We start from the raw sequence: 15,367 nt of genomic DNA on the forward strand, positions 1-15,367 counted from the left end.
AGCTTGGAAGTGGCAAGTGGCTAGCTTGTTGGGTTGGTCATACCAAGTTTGAGGTAAAAAATGGGGTTACCAGTTTCATTGTGGACTTGGCTAAATACAAATGCGGTTGCAGAAAATAGGAGATCACTGGTATACCTTGCTGCCATGCCATTTCATATATTATTTTTCAACAGAAAAAATGCTAAAAAAATATGTAAATGATTGCTACAAAGTCAATGCGTAAAAGGCATGCTATGAGCCAATGATAGAGCCAATCAATGGGCAGAACATGAGGCAATCAACTGGACTTCCTTTTGTGCAACCTCCCATTAAATGTAAACCACCTGGCAGGCCTAAAAAAAGTAAAGGAACTTGATGAACCAAGAGCAGGAGTCCCTAAGAAGTGTAAGGCATGTGGGAGGTTAGGACATAAGAGCATCCACAGCAGTGGAGCTAAAAATTTAGCTTTTTAGCTTCACAAAAAGTTACTTTATCTATTTTACCTATACATTTTACAAAACATGCTGCAGCAGTGGATCTATTTTAACTTTCAACACAATAAAATAATATAAACTTCACAATAAAATAATATAAACTTCACAATAAAATAATATATCTACTACAATAAAATAATATATTCATTACAATAAATAACAATCACAACCAACCGCTATCACTACCACTACCACCACCGCCATCGACTCTTCCACCGCCACCGCAATCACTACCGCCGCCCACCGTCACCGCCGCCACCGCCGCCACGTAATAGAATAATATATTATCTACAATAAACAACAATCACAGCCACTGTCATCACCACTGTCACTACCATCACCGCCATTGCAACTGCCACCACCACTGCAACCGCCACCATCAAAAAAATTATTTTTTTCTCACCAATATTAAATAGTAATAATCTACCGCTTAAAATTTATTACAAAAATATTATAAAACATTACTTAATTTTAATTTCTTATTATTCTTTATTTTATTTTTCTTATTTATCTTATTTGTTGGTTTCACCCAAATACCCGTATTTTTTTTTTCCTCTTTGTTTGTTTCATTTCTTCAATCCTCTGAACTTTTCTTTCTGAAAGTGAATGAGAGACAGAGAGAGGCACGGTGATAAAAGAAAGGAAAAAAAATGGAGCAAAACCCAGAAGGATCGACGGTGAGCTCAGAAGGATCGGCGGTCAAACTCAACCAAAAACCCAGATCAAACTCATAAGGATCGGCGGCGTGGGTTTGAGCTAATCGGCGGCTTGGAGGGTCGGTGACGGTGTGGGTTTGAGAGCTTGGGACGGAGTGGGTCTGAGGTTGAGAGGGTTGATCGGCGGTGGGTCGGTGACGGTGGGTCTCGGCGACGGTAAGCTTGAGAGAGTTGAGAGCTTCGGACGGCGTGGGTCTCGGCGACGGTGAGCTTGAGAGAGGACGGCGTGGGTCTCGGCGACGGTGAGCTTGAGAGAGGACGGCGTGGGTCTCGGCGACGGCGAGCTTGAGATAGTTGAGAGCTTCGGACGGCGTGGGTCGGTGACGGGCCGGCGGCGGTAAGCTTGAGTGAGTTGAGAGAGTTGAAAGAGAAGAGATGAGAGTTGAAAGCTTCAGATAGTTGAGAGATGAGAGTAACTGAGAGAGAGAGAGAGAGAGAGAGAGGCATGTATTATTTTAATCGGGGCCGAATAAAAAATTCTTTTTTTTTTATAACTCTCAGCTACAGTGCTCATGTATTGATACATGAGCACTGTAGCGCAAAGCTAAATTTTTTTAGCTTTGCCTCCACTGCTGCAGGATGGTTTTTGGGGTTTGAGTGGAGCTAAAATAGCAATATAGCTATTTAGCTCCACTGCTGTGAATGCTCTAACAAAAGAAGATGCAGAGGGGAGGTTGGAGGAAATTCTTCACTTCTAAGAGCTGCTAAAAAACCAAAAAGGAAAAGAATTAATACCAAGAACGTAAATAGTTAATCTAAGGCTTTATCCATCCTTTGATGAAGAGCTTCACAAAGTTGTCTCATCTCAATAAGCTCATATTGTACACTTCTTAACTGTCGTGGAGCCATCTTGAACAAGAATAAGCAAATTCGTCACTTTCTGACAGATTGACGTTTGTTCAGTAAATTGCAAATATCTCACTGTAGAAAACTTGAAATCACGATCCGCTTTTTTTGTAAGAAAATAGAAAGATAGATCTTTCCAAACATATATGGCATGAACACAGAAACCTCACAAGAAAATACAGCGTCACGAAGAAGATGAACAATCAATTCTGGAATAGTATTTGAACTTCAATAGGCCCAACAGGAAAAAGCTTGCTTTGATACCAACTGATACCAGATTTGTAAGGGGTAACCCAAACTTAACTGATATGATAAATGAAAATAGGCTGGATGAATATATTTTATATTTTCTGGTTTTATGGTATAAGAAATACACTCAATAATTTAAAGGATAGATAAACTCACCACCAAATTAGTAAACCCAAAGAGATACAGATAACACCACCCAAAGGAATTTAACTAAAGATACAAAAATATTTTGACTCACCACTCTATAGGATATAGATTAACATCACCCCAAAGATACAGAAACTGATACTCGCCACCCAAAGGAATCCACGTAGGAGATAAGAGATAATTTAGAAGAAATCCACCTTATGAAAAACACAAGTTTTTTTTTTTTTTTTTTTTTTTTAAATTCTGAAAATACACTCTGATTTTTATTAGATTGAGCCAAAGGCTTAAATAGAGCTTGAAACAACCCCCCAAGCATAGGAAAATGAAAATAATAATAAATATGTTCAATAAAGCCAACTTTTTGAGTTTCACTTATCACATCAATACAATTTTCAATCATTTCATCAATTTATATCAATTTTTTATTAAGTGAACTCCATACTAAATTATTCTTAACGGACATCTCATGGCATCCGTTAACATTTCCTTTTAGAATAAGTAATAGGATAGATTGTAATACAAATATACAACCTTTGTTCCTTTATATCTTGGATTGGACTTTCTTTACGAGCTCTCTTCTCAAGATCTTTCCAGAAGCAGACTTAGGGATGCTGTTCACAAAAGTTACTGCCCGTAACCTTTTGTATTGCACCACCTATATTAGGCAAAAAAAGAAAAGAAAAATCAAAGTTTAAAGGATGAAAAATGCAAAAGATATTATTATAAGTTTTATCGCATAATGCTTACAAACTAATGTGAGTGACATGTGAGAATACATGTGATTGATGGATTTCAACCACTTCATAAAAAAATTTGAATTGTCTCTTTGAGATTAATGACATATTAGTTTGTAAGCTTCATATGGTAAAACTTGTAGTATTTGTAGTCCTACTCTTTAAGAATATGCATTCATTTAGGAAACATTGTGACAAACTTTTTTTTATCTATTTTTAAATAATTCAATACTTATAATGATAGAGGAAGAAATATTTAAACGTTTTCATTGAAAATACTAATAAGTGTTAGTAAAGTCTTGGCAATATGGTGACAAAGTTAATTACACATCTTTAGCACATTTGTTTTTTGGGGTGTTTTTCATTTTGTTCTTAGGGACACATCTATAGATTGGCCCCTGTTTCATTCAATGTTTCTAATTTTGGTGTAGGCTGTTTTGGGGCTTATTATTTTCAGCTATTTGGCTTAGGTGCTCTGTTGTACATGACTTCTCAATTCTTTTGAAATTAATTGCTCAATCATCTAAAAAGGACATGACCAACCAATAGGAGTTGGGCTTGGCAATGTATATAAGCTTCCTTGTAAGACTTAGATCTCATAAGTCATTATTGACAAGTTGATGTACTTTGTTACGGTCTCTCTTCACCTCTCTCTCTCTCTCTCTCTAATCCGGTTCTCTCTATTTTCTTGGAACAAAGATTCCCTCATAGCAATCCCTAATCAGCACTCTCTTCTCCCATTCATCCCACATACAAACATCTCCACCATTATCAAAAAAATTCACTAATACCCAAAACCCTATCGACCTTATCTCACAAACTCATAAGCACTTGTCCTATTCACCCTAGAGCTAAATAGACACGTGACCCTCTTATCATATATTAGGTTTTTAGATTGATAAACATATATGCATTATACACTAGATAAGTAATTTAGGAGTGGATTTTCCTCACTGAAATGGCTATTTCCTCAAAGATATACAGCATGCTGTCATCACTGCAATTAAAATCACCCCAAAAAAAAAAAGAAAAAAAAATACCTGCTTTGCAATGAATTTTTGAACATCTTCTTCTTTTAGCAAGCTGTTTGGTGCACGCACAACAAATGCAATTGGGACCTCACCACATTTGGCATCAGGAAATCTACGAAAGTTGAAATTGTAATTAAACTGTCATGCAGTGATTCAAAGATAAGGCAACAGATGGACATGTATAACTGCTTATAAAGCATAAGGAAAATTATGACAGAGAATTTATATGACTCTCCTACTTACGGGATCACAACAGCATCTAATATTTCAGGGTGAGAAAGCAGCAGCCCTTCAAGCTCTGCCGGTGCCACCTAACAAGCAGTCAAGTAAAAGATGATACACTACCTTTTATAGTAATAATAAGGAAAAGTTTTAGTTTACATTGTACTAGCAAAATGTGTATAACATTGTACACATTTTGTGTGTCTACAATGTAAGTATACATTGTTAATATAAAGTAAACGTTAAGTCTATAAAAGTCCTAATAATAATTCATAATGAAGTGGCTAAATTTTAACTTAACCGCCAACCTATCGCAACTCTCATTTTTTTGAACTTCTGGGATTGGCTATAGTCGATGTATATGACACTGAACACAAATACAAGCTAACTTATATACTCACCTAACAAAAGGTAAAAAAAAATCAGAGGCATTGATAAATTAATGACTCATAGGAGAAAGTGCTTTTCTGATTTCCAAGCTAATCGGATGACTGGAGAGACTTGGTGACAAGTCATTAGTAGTAAAAGTTATATATATAGCACTTTGGGGGATATTTTCTTAGTAAATAAAAATACTTGACAATAGTATCAAATGAATCAGATTAGCTAATTTTCATTAATCATTAAAGTGTTCTAAGAGGCTCATAGATTATTCGCTCACTGGGGAAGAATATATCTAATTTCCCCAATACTGCTATATGAGCAAATGTAAACTTTCCCAGGGTCAAATGCCTGCACTGTTAGGATAAGTATTGCCAATATAAAATGTAAAGGAAACAAGAAGCTTTAATCTTCTCACAAGAAATGGTTAGTAATATCACATACACCTTCTCTTTTAACAATCAATAAAGGATAAGTTACCTGAAAGGCATTGCACTTGATGAGCTCCTTAATTCAGTCCACAACAAATAATTGTCCTTCTTCATCGAAATATCCAAGATCTCCTGTGTGCAGCCATCCTTGTCCATCTATTGTTAGCTTTGTTGCTTGTGGATTATTAAAATAACCTGAAAGAAGGATTTTGAGATATTGCATGAATCATTCTAGCTATATTTAATCTATAAGGAAAAAGTAATTTAACCAATGAGTCTCTCAAGGTGTTTTCTCCCTGACATACTCAAGTAACTCTATCCCAAAGGTTTGCAAGCTGTTAGAACTTGGAGTTATGGTTAATTGATTAAATTCACAATTTTTTAACAATTTAAACTTTTCGTAATTTAATATTGTATCATAGTAAGAGATCTTGAGTTCAATCTTTGACTCCACTCTACCTCCACGACCAAAAGAGGAGTCCTTGCAAGGAAAGCAAGAAGCTTTTGAAATAATAGTTAATTTAACACAAGCAAATGTATATATAATCCCTAGCCACATACTTTGTTATTTTAACATTAGCAATGTGCAAAATCAGTGACACAAACTTTCTTGACTACTGGATGGATTAAGGGGGAAAAAAGTCTGTAAGGTACTTTGGATTGAGAAATCAACATATGCCCTGTCAAAACTAAGAATCTAGTAAGAAACATTGATCCAAAAACTCAACCTTGCATCATATTAGGTCCTCGAAACCAGATTTCTCCTAATTGATTAGGTGGAAGAGGCTGTAATGTATCTATGCTAATTATTTGGCATTCAACTCCCGAAAGGAGTGTTCTGGTTGAGGAAGAAAGGTGAGATCCTTCCTTTGGATTTGCCAATGAGATGTCTCCACAAGCTTCTGTCATTCCATAGCCCTGCCAGAATACAACATAATGCACTTGAAATCAAGATGTGAGTTTTCTCGCTACAAACTACCACAGAGAAGCTTCAATGCATAATTCTACATGTATTGCTTATCATATGCTTTTTCTTTATTGATACTAAATTTAGAAACTTATCCCTATATTATAATATGCTTCCATGATAGATGAAGCAATGCATGTTTGTTGAAAATTTGTGAGAAAATTTCACCTTTTCAGTTTATAGGCTTATCATAAAAAAGTTAGAGCAGGCTTAAAAGATAGCCATTGTAATGTTCCTATGCTTTCTGTGCCTTCACCTTCGCAATTGAGCAACTAAACTTCTGCTCAAGTTGGGAAGGAGGCAATACCTCTATGTCTTACTAACTTATATCTTAATGCATAAATCATTCATTCTATTGAAAAATAATTTTTTTTAAAAAATAGCAAACATACAATTAAGAATTAATCATAACTGCAATTCTCTCGAGAGGAAAGTTATGACATGTACAATACTTCCCTCTGCAGTGTGAAGAACAAAATACTTGAAAATGTTTGATTATTGTAACAAGTATGCAATACTGATATAATTTTATCTCACCCAACTCAATAAGAGATTCATTCTAGATTAATACCAATTTGTCTTGTAGTTGCATGGTTTAGAACTTCGTATGACAAGAACTTCTTTAAATTGTTCAAAATAACTCTAAAACTCTAAATAACCAAAATACATTGAAGACTTACCAGAATGACTAAAATATTTCTAGAGCTTCTACAATGATCAAAATATAACCTAATATCTCTAAAATTACCAAAATATCTCATGAAATGACCAAAATGACCAAAACACCCCTAGAAGAATGAATAAAACACCCAAAGAGGCCAAAATACTTGTAGAACATCCAAAATGACCTAAATGCCCCCTAAAACGTCCATGATTACAAAAGTACCCTTGAAATCTCTAACATGACCAAAATTAGAGGTATTTTGTTGAAGTGACAATATTATGAAAATTTGGATTGGTAAAAAGATTGCTATCGGGAAATCAAACTAGGAATAAAATCCAATATATGATTAAATTGTATAATCCTTCACAAATATTTTGTTCATTTTAGTGGTTTCAAAGGTATTGGAGGTTCATGGGCATTTTAATTATTCTGAAGGTTGGGGTTTTCGCAATCATTTTGAATGTCTCGAAGATATTTTATTAATTTTAGAGGTTTTGGGATTACTTTGATCATTTTAGAGGCTTAGGTGGTATTATGGAGGATTGGGGTATTTTGATCATTTTGAGTATTCCAAGGGCATCTAGGTTAATTTGGAGATTCTGAATATATTTGGTTATTCTTTAAAAGTCCAAAGTCATTTTGGAGAAATATAGCATACTGGTCATCAAACCGACATACTAACCCCAAGAAATGTACTGGTTTGAATGCCAAGGTGTGTTTCATACTATTTCAACCTTTTTGGCATATCTTGGTCTTTTTGGGCCTATAAATCGTTTTTGATTGGTACAAAAATAGTAATGAAAACTCTACCATGGTAATAAAAAAGGAATTGGAAAATCAGTGGAATTTTTGCAGAATAGTAGCGTAAAGAATAAAATGATGAAGAGAAATAAAGGGAAAATAAGAAAGAGATATAGAAGGCAAAAAAATTGAAGAAGTTCGTGAAAAAAAATGATAATACAGTTAAAGAAGAAGAAAGAAAAAAGTCAAAAAACAGGAATAAACTAGGAGCAATGTTACATATACGCAATATTTTTTTAGTGGTTTTAGAAATATTATAAATTTTAATTCCTAAGTCTTACAAATTAAAGTGCCACCACCAATCATAAGAAGTAATTCAAATTCTCATTTATGGAAAATACTAAAACTACTACAAATTTTATTATATAAAGTTTACAAATCATTGTGACGTTGAATGTAATTGGTAGACTTCAACCACTAATAAATGAATGAATGATTTTTTTTTTTTTTTTTTTTGTAATTTGTGAGACGTCAATTTGTAAACTTTATGTAGTAAAATTTATAGTATCCCTTGCATCACCCCTCACTTATTATCTTGTTGAACTGACATATATCACTATTATTTTTATTTTTTTGATAGGAAAATAATTTTAACTGTCACATCAATTTGTAAGCTTTTGTAAGATTTGAAGAGATGTGGCTAGTGGACAAAGGATGTGGGGAAACAATTGAAGGAGTGTGGCAAGCTAGTTACGAGGGAGTTGAAATTACAAGTGTTGAGAAAAATTGAATCCTGTGGGAAGGAGTTAACAAGATGGAGCCGGAATTGTTTCGGCAATGTAAGAAGAGAGCTGGAAAAGAAGAGGAAAGAATTGGCTCGAGTTGAGAAATTAATTTACAGGGAGGATGTGCAGCTCGGCTGATGGTTGTCCAAAAAAAGATAAATTCTCCTATGGATAAAGAAGAGAATTGTGTAAATTCTCTTAGGCTAAAATTGTGTAAATTTACACAGTTGTTACTGTAACCATGTAAATATACATGGTTACTATAATTATGTATTTAATATTTTATTAATCTCTCTCTCTCTCTCTCTCTCTAAACAACAAAGAACTTTTTTGCAAATCCACCCCACCATCCAACCACCACAACTCATTACATTACATGATATTCCAATCACAAAATCAACCCAAAATCAAATTCAAAATCAATAGAAAATCAAATAAAAAATCAATTCAAACTCATCAATGGAAAACCCATCAACCCAAACTCAAATCCAAATCGTCACCATCGCCAAGTATGCCGTCGTCATCACCTTGAATGATTGTTTCAAATAGGAGATCAACTATCTGATGAGGAATAGAGAGGTGTAGGTTGTGGATCTTTGTGAAAGGGAGCTCAAAGGAGAGAGAGAATATGAGGGAAATTCTTAAGCGAAAGAGAAAATGTGACTTTGAGTGAATGGATGAAATGAGAAAGAGAGAGGTGAGAGGAAAACTGTGTGTTTGTGGTTTGGGATGAGAGAGAGAGAGAGCTAAGAGCCAATATACTATATAGGAGAGAAGATGAGATGAAATTAATAATAAAAAATTGAAATTTATTATTTAAATAGAATAGTGTAGAATAGATCAGTTGATGTGAGTAGTTTTAAAAGATGATTATATAAAATAGAAAAAGTAAGTTATTATATTAAAATACATGAATTAGTGTGAATGCTCTAAGACATTCCAACGAAGTCTTCTAGGGTCACATTTTATTACAATTTGTTTGAGTATCAACTAATAATTGGATACTTAGAGCATTAGTATTAGTGGTGCTAAAAAACTATATTTTTAGTACCACCAATACTAAAAAGGCATATTACAATAGTGGTGCCATAGCTAAAATTGTTTAGGTTGTTGCTAAAAAGGCTAAACTGCAAATAATCAAAACCAAGGCAGTATGGGTTTAGCTATGACACCACTAAACTGCAAATAATTATGGGTTAATTAATACTAAAAAGGCATACTGCAATAGTGGTTTTATTACACCTCCAATTAAAATAATGATTTTAAAGTCATATGTAATTTGTCAACTTGTGGATTACTGAACCACGTGCACAAATAGTGAACCCCTTTGGAATTCCATGAAGTGTCTGAAACTTTTTAAAACAAAAGGTTAATATATAAGAGAATCAAATAATCAAAACCAAGGCTAAACCCATAATATTAATTAATTAATTAAATACATCTGACCAGGTGAAACTAAGAAATATTTTAACCAAAAAAAAAACTAAGAAATAGTTTGGTTCAAATATATACATCTTATCAGTTTTTTAAAACGAAGGTTTTTTTATTTTTTTAATCTTATATAATGTTGATATTTGATTCAAATATATTGCTATTTTATTTGATATTTTCTATCTTTTAATCAATGTGATTTTTTTTTTGTCTTTTTATCATTAAGTTAAGACATTAATTTGATTTAAATTTACAACTAATTTAATATTGGGAAAAAAAAAGACATGATCATCTCCGCAACCATTCAATTAAAAATTGCATTTACCATCCTAGGACACCTGAGTGATAGGGGATTAAAATTAAGAAATTTCTTTTGGGTGAATTATAAAAATTTCTTTTGAAATTTGAGGGAATAACACTTTTGCCCAAAATTGGGAGGAAAATAATATACTCTTGTTTTTTGTTTTTTTTTTTTATAATATCATTGTTATATTAAACAATTATTTGCTATTATATGATAGTGGCGGTGATTGTGATAGTTATTTATTATATTAAATATATTATTTTATTGTGTTATTTATATTATTTTATTATATTAAAAACTAAAATAAAATTACTAATGTTATGTTTTATAAAATGAGAATATAAAATAAATAACGTAATATTTCAAATAACTAAATTTATAACTCTAGCGAGGTGAATGTTCTTATACATAAGTCATTGGGGCTGCCATGTAAAAGCACTACAAACCTATCATTTTTGCATTTAAACAAATTTTCATTACTAAGAGGATCACCGTACCTCTTTTACCTCTTGTCAGAAGAAAAAATTAAGTAGGATGTCATTAATTTTTGACGAACTCTTGTCAGCATTTAAAAGTTTTATTCAAAAGAAATAAATATCGAAGATGGGGACGATTTTAATTAAATATTACCTTTTTCGGCCAAGAACATGTTAAAAAAACAAAACAAACAAACGATACGGAGGGGTACTTGGTTTAGTCATTTTCATCGTTGATATCTCAGTTTCCATCAATTATTATTCAATAATTATGAACCCCACTGGTGCAAATTTGGTAGCAATTCTCATCACTTCGTTACTCATTTTTTGTGTTTTTAGAAGTTTGGTTGACGAGTTTCATGGCAATTTTGTAACTAAATGCAATCCGTACTACGTGGTACCCAATTCATTGTGTTGTCACATCAGGCTTTTTTTCATCTCCCTTTTTGCTCTCTTTACAGTTACTCCTCCTTCCTCCTTTCCAAATATGTTTCAGTACTTCTTTCTCCTTTTCGAGAAGGTAGTGAGGTACTAGATGGGATGGGTGCGTGGGTCTTGTAAGCATCGGTCTTATCCAAGATTTTTTCCTTCTTTCTTCACATCTATTGCTTCTTCTTTCTTTTTTTCTCTTTTTTTTTTTTTTCTTTTAATCTCATCACACCGATGCTTTTGTGAGTTTTTGTTGTGGGTTTTCTGTACTTCTAATGGGTTTATTTGTTTTTGTATTGGTGGGTTTTGTTTGGGCTTGTGCAGAGGAGGGAGAGACGGCGGCTGGATTTTTGGGTCTCTAATCTCTCTCTCGCTTCATTTTCTGAGATCTCAACCCAGGTGAACCATCGTGTGCGGTTGTGGATGTTTCAACATCAGTGGGTTTGTAGGTTCCAATGGTGAGATGTGAGTTGGGTCTTTAAGGGTTGGTATCGGCGGTTTTGTGGTTTTTGTGGGATGCACTGGTTGTCCGTGGTGGTAGGAGGGGGAGTTGGGTTTTACATTTATTGCTCATGTCTTTTTGGAAGAGCATCTTGGCAGTGTGACACAACTTGGCTTGTTTGTGAGGGAAGGAGAGGAGGAGCAGTGGTGGCTCTGAGCAGAATTGTGGACTTTGGAATATTGTCACGATCTTGTCTGGTCAGACTTGTAGGACTCCATATTTTTAGTTAAAAAAGAATATTTTTTAGCAGAAAATTAAAGCCAAACATGTTGGGGTTAAGATAAAGAGAAAAAGAGTGAATAAAATATGAATGAAAATTGAGATATGAGCGGTGAAAATTCAAACAGGCTTCATCCATACCGACATGTTTCGTTTTTAATTTTTTTATTATGTATTTTACTAATGTGTGTTTTAAGGTATACAATAATTATTCATTTTTAAAAAAATATTTCTTGTGAGAAAGTATTGACAATTTTTTTAATTCTTGAAACTTTTTTAATATAAATGAATGATTTAATATGTGCTCTTAAAACACACATTAACCAGACCCATTTATTATCCTCATTGGCCATGCACTTCCTTATTTTATACGTCATGCCCAAAACAGCACACCTGATTAATCTCTGCCGACATGTTTCTTTTTTTTTTGCCAAAACAAAAAGAAAGAAAGAAATTCAAATTAGAGACTATTATTAGTATAATATTACCTGACAATATCAGCACGAGGGATATTTCTTGCACCCTCCTCCATGACATCCCTAGTGGCAGGGGCGGGGCTACTAGTAATAGGGTATAATCCTCCAAAAAAAAAATTAGAACCGCCCCCTCCCTCCAATTATTTCTAAGATTTTTAGTTACTTCAATTGATTTTTTGTTGACCTTTCAAAATTTTATTATTTGTCCATCTCAATAGTTCCTAAGATTTATAGTTAGTCCAAAAGATAATGACTAATGGTTGATCTTTTCAATTGTCTAAAAAATTTATAATTAATCTAATGGATAATAACTCACTCTCTAGCATCGTTGACAACTCATTTCTCAACATAATTTTAATTTTTTTTTTCATCTTTAAGTACTTACGAAGTTTTGTTGTACTTGCTAGTGCCAGCTCATTGCCCCATTTTCTTTCTTCTCAACACAAAAAACTCTTATCTCAACCAAAATTATTAATCCATTTCTTTTCTCTCTTTTATCAATCATCATTGTTATTTTACCATTAGTATTATTATTGTTTCTTTCTTTTGCCACTATGTGTGTGTTGATATGCATAACGGTATTTAAGATTTTTTTTTTCACATTTTTGTATTGCTATCTTTATTCCATTAAAGATTATTGGGCATAATTTTGAGGTGAACTTCTCTTTTATTGGATTTTTTTTTTGTATTTGTCTATAATAAACTATATAATTTTTGTATGTTCATTAATATTTAAGAATATAACAATATTTCAAAATTAATAATTTTGTATTCAATATGAATTATGGTTAACATATCAATAGTACAATTCGCCCCCCCCAAGTAAAATTTTCTAGCTATGCCCCTACCTCATGGCATTGTCTTTGTTTTGTTTTGTTTTTTTTTTTCTTAACGGAGACTTTTTATATAGGGTCATGTTAACGAGTGTATTAGGGTATTGGTTAACAATCCATTTTATAAAAGTTTTGACCCTACTTTTATGAGAAATGAAAAAAAAAACTATTAAAATATTAATTGCTTTTTTGTTTTTTTTTCCCGTAAAAACTTTATTTAAATAAATTATTAACCAATACTTTAAAGGTATTTGTTAGTATTTCCCTTTTAATATAGGATTTTGCTAATGTATATATATATTATATCATTTCTTATTTAAGTCGTTGATAATAATTAGAATGTTGCGGCGAATATAAAACCTTAAACCATCGTTAATACATATCTTGACAACAATGATAATGTTGCGATGGATACAAAGAGGGTGCTTGATTTTATTATTTAAATAATAAATTTTGTTATTTAAACAATACAATACTAATTTTATAACACTTTTTAGGTTAAATATTTCACTTGACTTATTATCTTAAAAAGAAAAATTAAAAAAATGAAAGAAAAATCAGAGATTTCTACCTGACAAATTTCAGCGTGAGGGATCTTTTTTGCACACTCCTCCATCACATCCCTCCCAAGAGGTGCTGCACCAGACCTGATCTGCTTCAACGACGACAAGTCATACTTCTTCAACACCGCACTCTGCTTCACCAGCTCAATCATCACCGGCGGAACCACGCACAAATGGGTCACTCTATACTTCTCCACCGCCCACAATACCTTCTCCAAATCAAACCTCCTCATCGAAACCACCGTGTTCCCTCTCCGAAGCTGCGAATACAGTGCCACCGATAGCCCGAACATGTGAAACATAGGCACGAAACACAGGAACACGTTTCTTGGGTCCCCGCATCGGTCCTGGTCGGCTGTCACCATTAGCGAAGTCGCGATTAAGTTCTTATGCATCGTAATCACTCCCTTGCTCTTCCCGGTCGTGCCAGACGAGTACATAAGCGCTGCCATGTCGCTCTGTGTCACGGCTTTATCCGGTAATTCACACTCCACGTTCGACATTTCTATCAGTTCAGAGTAATACCAAATCTTCGAACTCGGTGTTTCTTTAAAACTCATAGATTTCGAAGATCCTATAATTATGGAAGGCAAGTTTACTTCATTGATTTTGTGCCAGAGTTCAGGGACGGTTATAACAAGCTTAGGGTTACAGTCCTGGACTTGCTTTGAGATCTCGGAAACGGTATACGAAGGATTACAGGTTGAAGCAATTGCACCGAGAGCGACAATGGCGAGGAAACACACAGGGAAGTGGATTGAGTTGGGTGCGACGATGAGGACGACGTCGTTTTTGTGAATGTTGAGATGGAGCAAAGAGTGGGCGAGCTTGGAGACCTGGAGTTTGAGCTGGTGGAAGGTTAGGGTTTCGTTGGTATCAGCGTCGATGAGAGCGAGGCATTGTGGGAAGGAAGATGAGTTTTGGAAGAGGAAAGAAGTGAGAGAGAGGTTGGGATTGGTGGGGAGGTGAATCTGTGGTCTTGGGGATGTGTAGGTTTGAGTTTGGGAGTTGAAGGTTACTGTTGCCATGCCCATGGGTGTTTGGGGAGTGAGAATATGTAGCAATTGTTTGTTTCTAAGGAAAGTTTGGGGTTTGAACTATGAAGATGGGAGATTAAGGCAAGGTGATCGAGAGTTATATAGAACAAAAAGTTGAACGGTGGGAGAGGGACACTGCCAGTGGCATGAACGTTGAACATATCACATCACATGGCTGGTACGAGTTGTAATCTTGTTGTAACTAAAATTCATAACATTTTCAGCACCTAGATTGGGAAAAGGTTTTAATGTAATATGATCTTTTGAAAATTTTAGACTTGTGGATGGTTCTTTTAACCACCACCATACGGTGGATTGCATAAAAACTCCCCCAATCTAGATCACTTGCATAAAAAGCTTACTCATAGAAAAATTCTAGGACCACAGTCAAATTTTTATTTTCACAATTATCTAATGTGATTGACTTTGAGTAGTGAAATCTTATGAAAATTACAGACAACTAGTCACAATTAGGGCTGTCCATCTCACCCGCAGACCCGCCAAACCCGCACAACTCGCCTGTACCCGACCTACTACAACTCGATTCGACAGCTCCGGTGGTCAAACGCGGGTCCTGAGCTCCAAAACCCGACATTGGCGGTTTGGTTTTGGTTCCCTTCCTTCAAAACCCATTCAACCCAACCCGCCCGAAGAGAGAACGACGAGCTACGATTTCAAGTTTTCTTACGCGTTTTCCAACACGATTTGGC

The 15,367-nt window shown here is 34.3% G+C and overlaps 1 protein-coding gene across 1 annotated transcript; it reads right to left on the reverse strand.

Annotated features, from left to right (window-relative positions):
- Window positions 1–2,629: 2,629 nt before the first annotated feature.
- On the reverse strand, window positions 2,630–14,755 carry LOC142609819 (putative CoA ligase CCL10). Its single transcript, XM_075781537.1, has 6 exons — window positions 13,629–14,755; window positions 5,959–6,148; window positions 5,280–5,425; window positions 4,440–4,507; window positions 4,206–4,308; window positions 2,630–3,086 (listed from the first exon to the last, which is right to left on the reverse strand). Exons 1-3 carry the CDS (start codon window positions 14,652–14,654, stop codon window positions 5,313–5,315), a joined length of 1,329 nt encoding a protein of 442 aa, XP_075637652.1. The 5' UTR covers window positions 14,655–14,755; the 3' UTR covers window positions 2,630–3,086; window positions 4,206–4,308; window positions 4,440–4,507; window positions 5,280–5,312.
- Between the last annotated feature and the right edge of the window lie 612 nt (window positions 14,756–15,367).

This window comes from Castanea sativa, chromosome 9 (assembly GCF_040712315.1).
Source record: "Castanea sativa cultivar Marrone di Chiusa Pesio chromosome 9, ASM4071231v1".
NCBI classification, from domain to species: domain Eukaryota; kingdom Viridiplantae; phylum Streptophyta; class Magnoliopsida; order Fagales; family Fagaceae; genus Castanea; species Castanea sativa.

Bases quoted from the DNA above. Each gene is read 5' to 3' on its own strand.
- LOC142609819 (XM_075781537.1), bottom strand. From the start codon at position 14,654: ATGGGCATGGCAACAGTAACCTTCAACTCCCAAACTCAAACCTACACA. The intron at 6,149-13,628 runs GTAGAAATCTCT...GTATTCTGGCAG, and splicing joins CTCACGCTGAAATTTGTCAG to GGCTATGGAATGACAGAAGC. The intron at 5,426-5,958 runs GTTGAGTTTTTG...TCCTTCTTTCAG, and splicing joins AGGACCTAATATGATGCAAG to GTTATTTTAATAATCCACAA.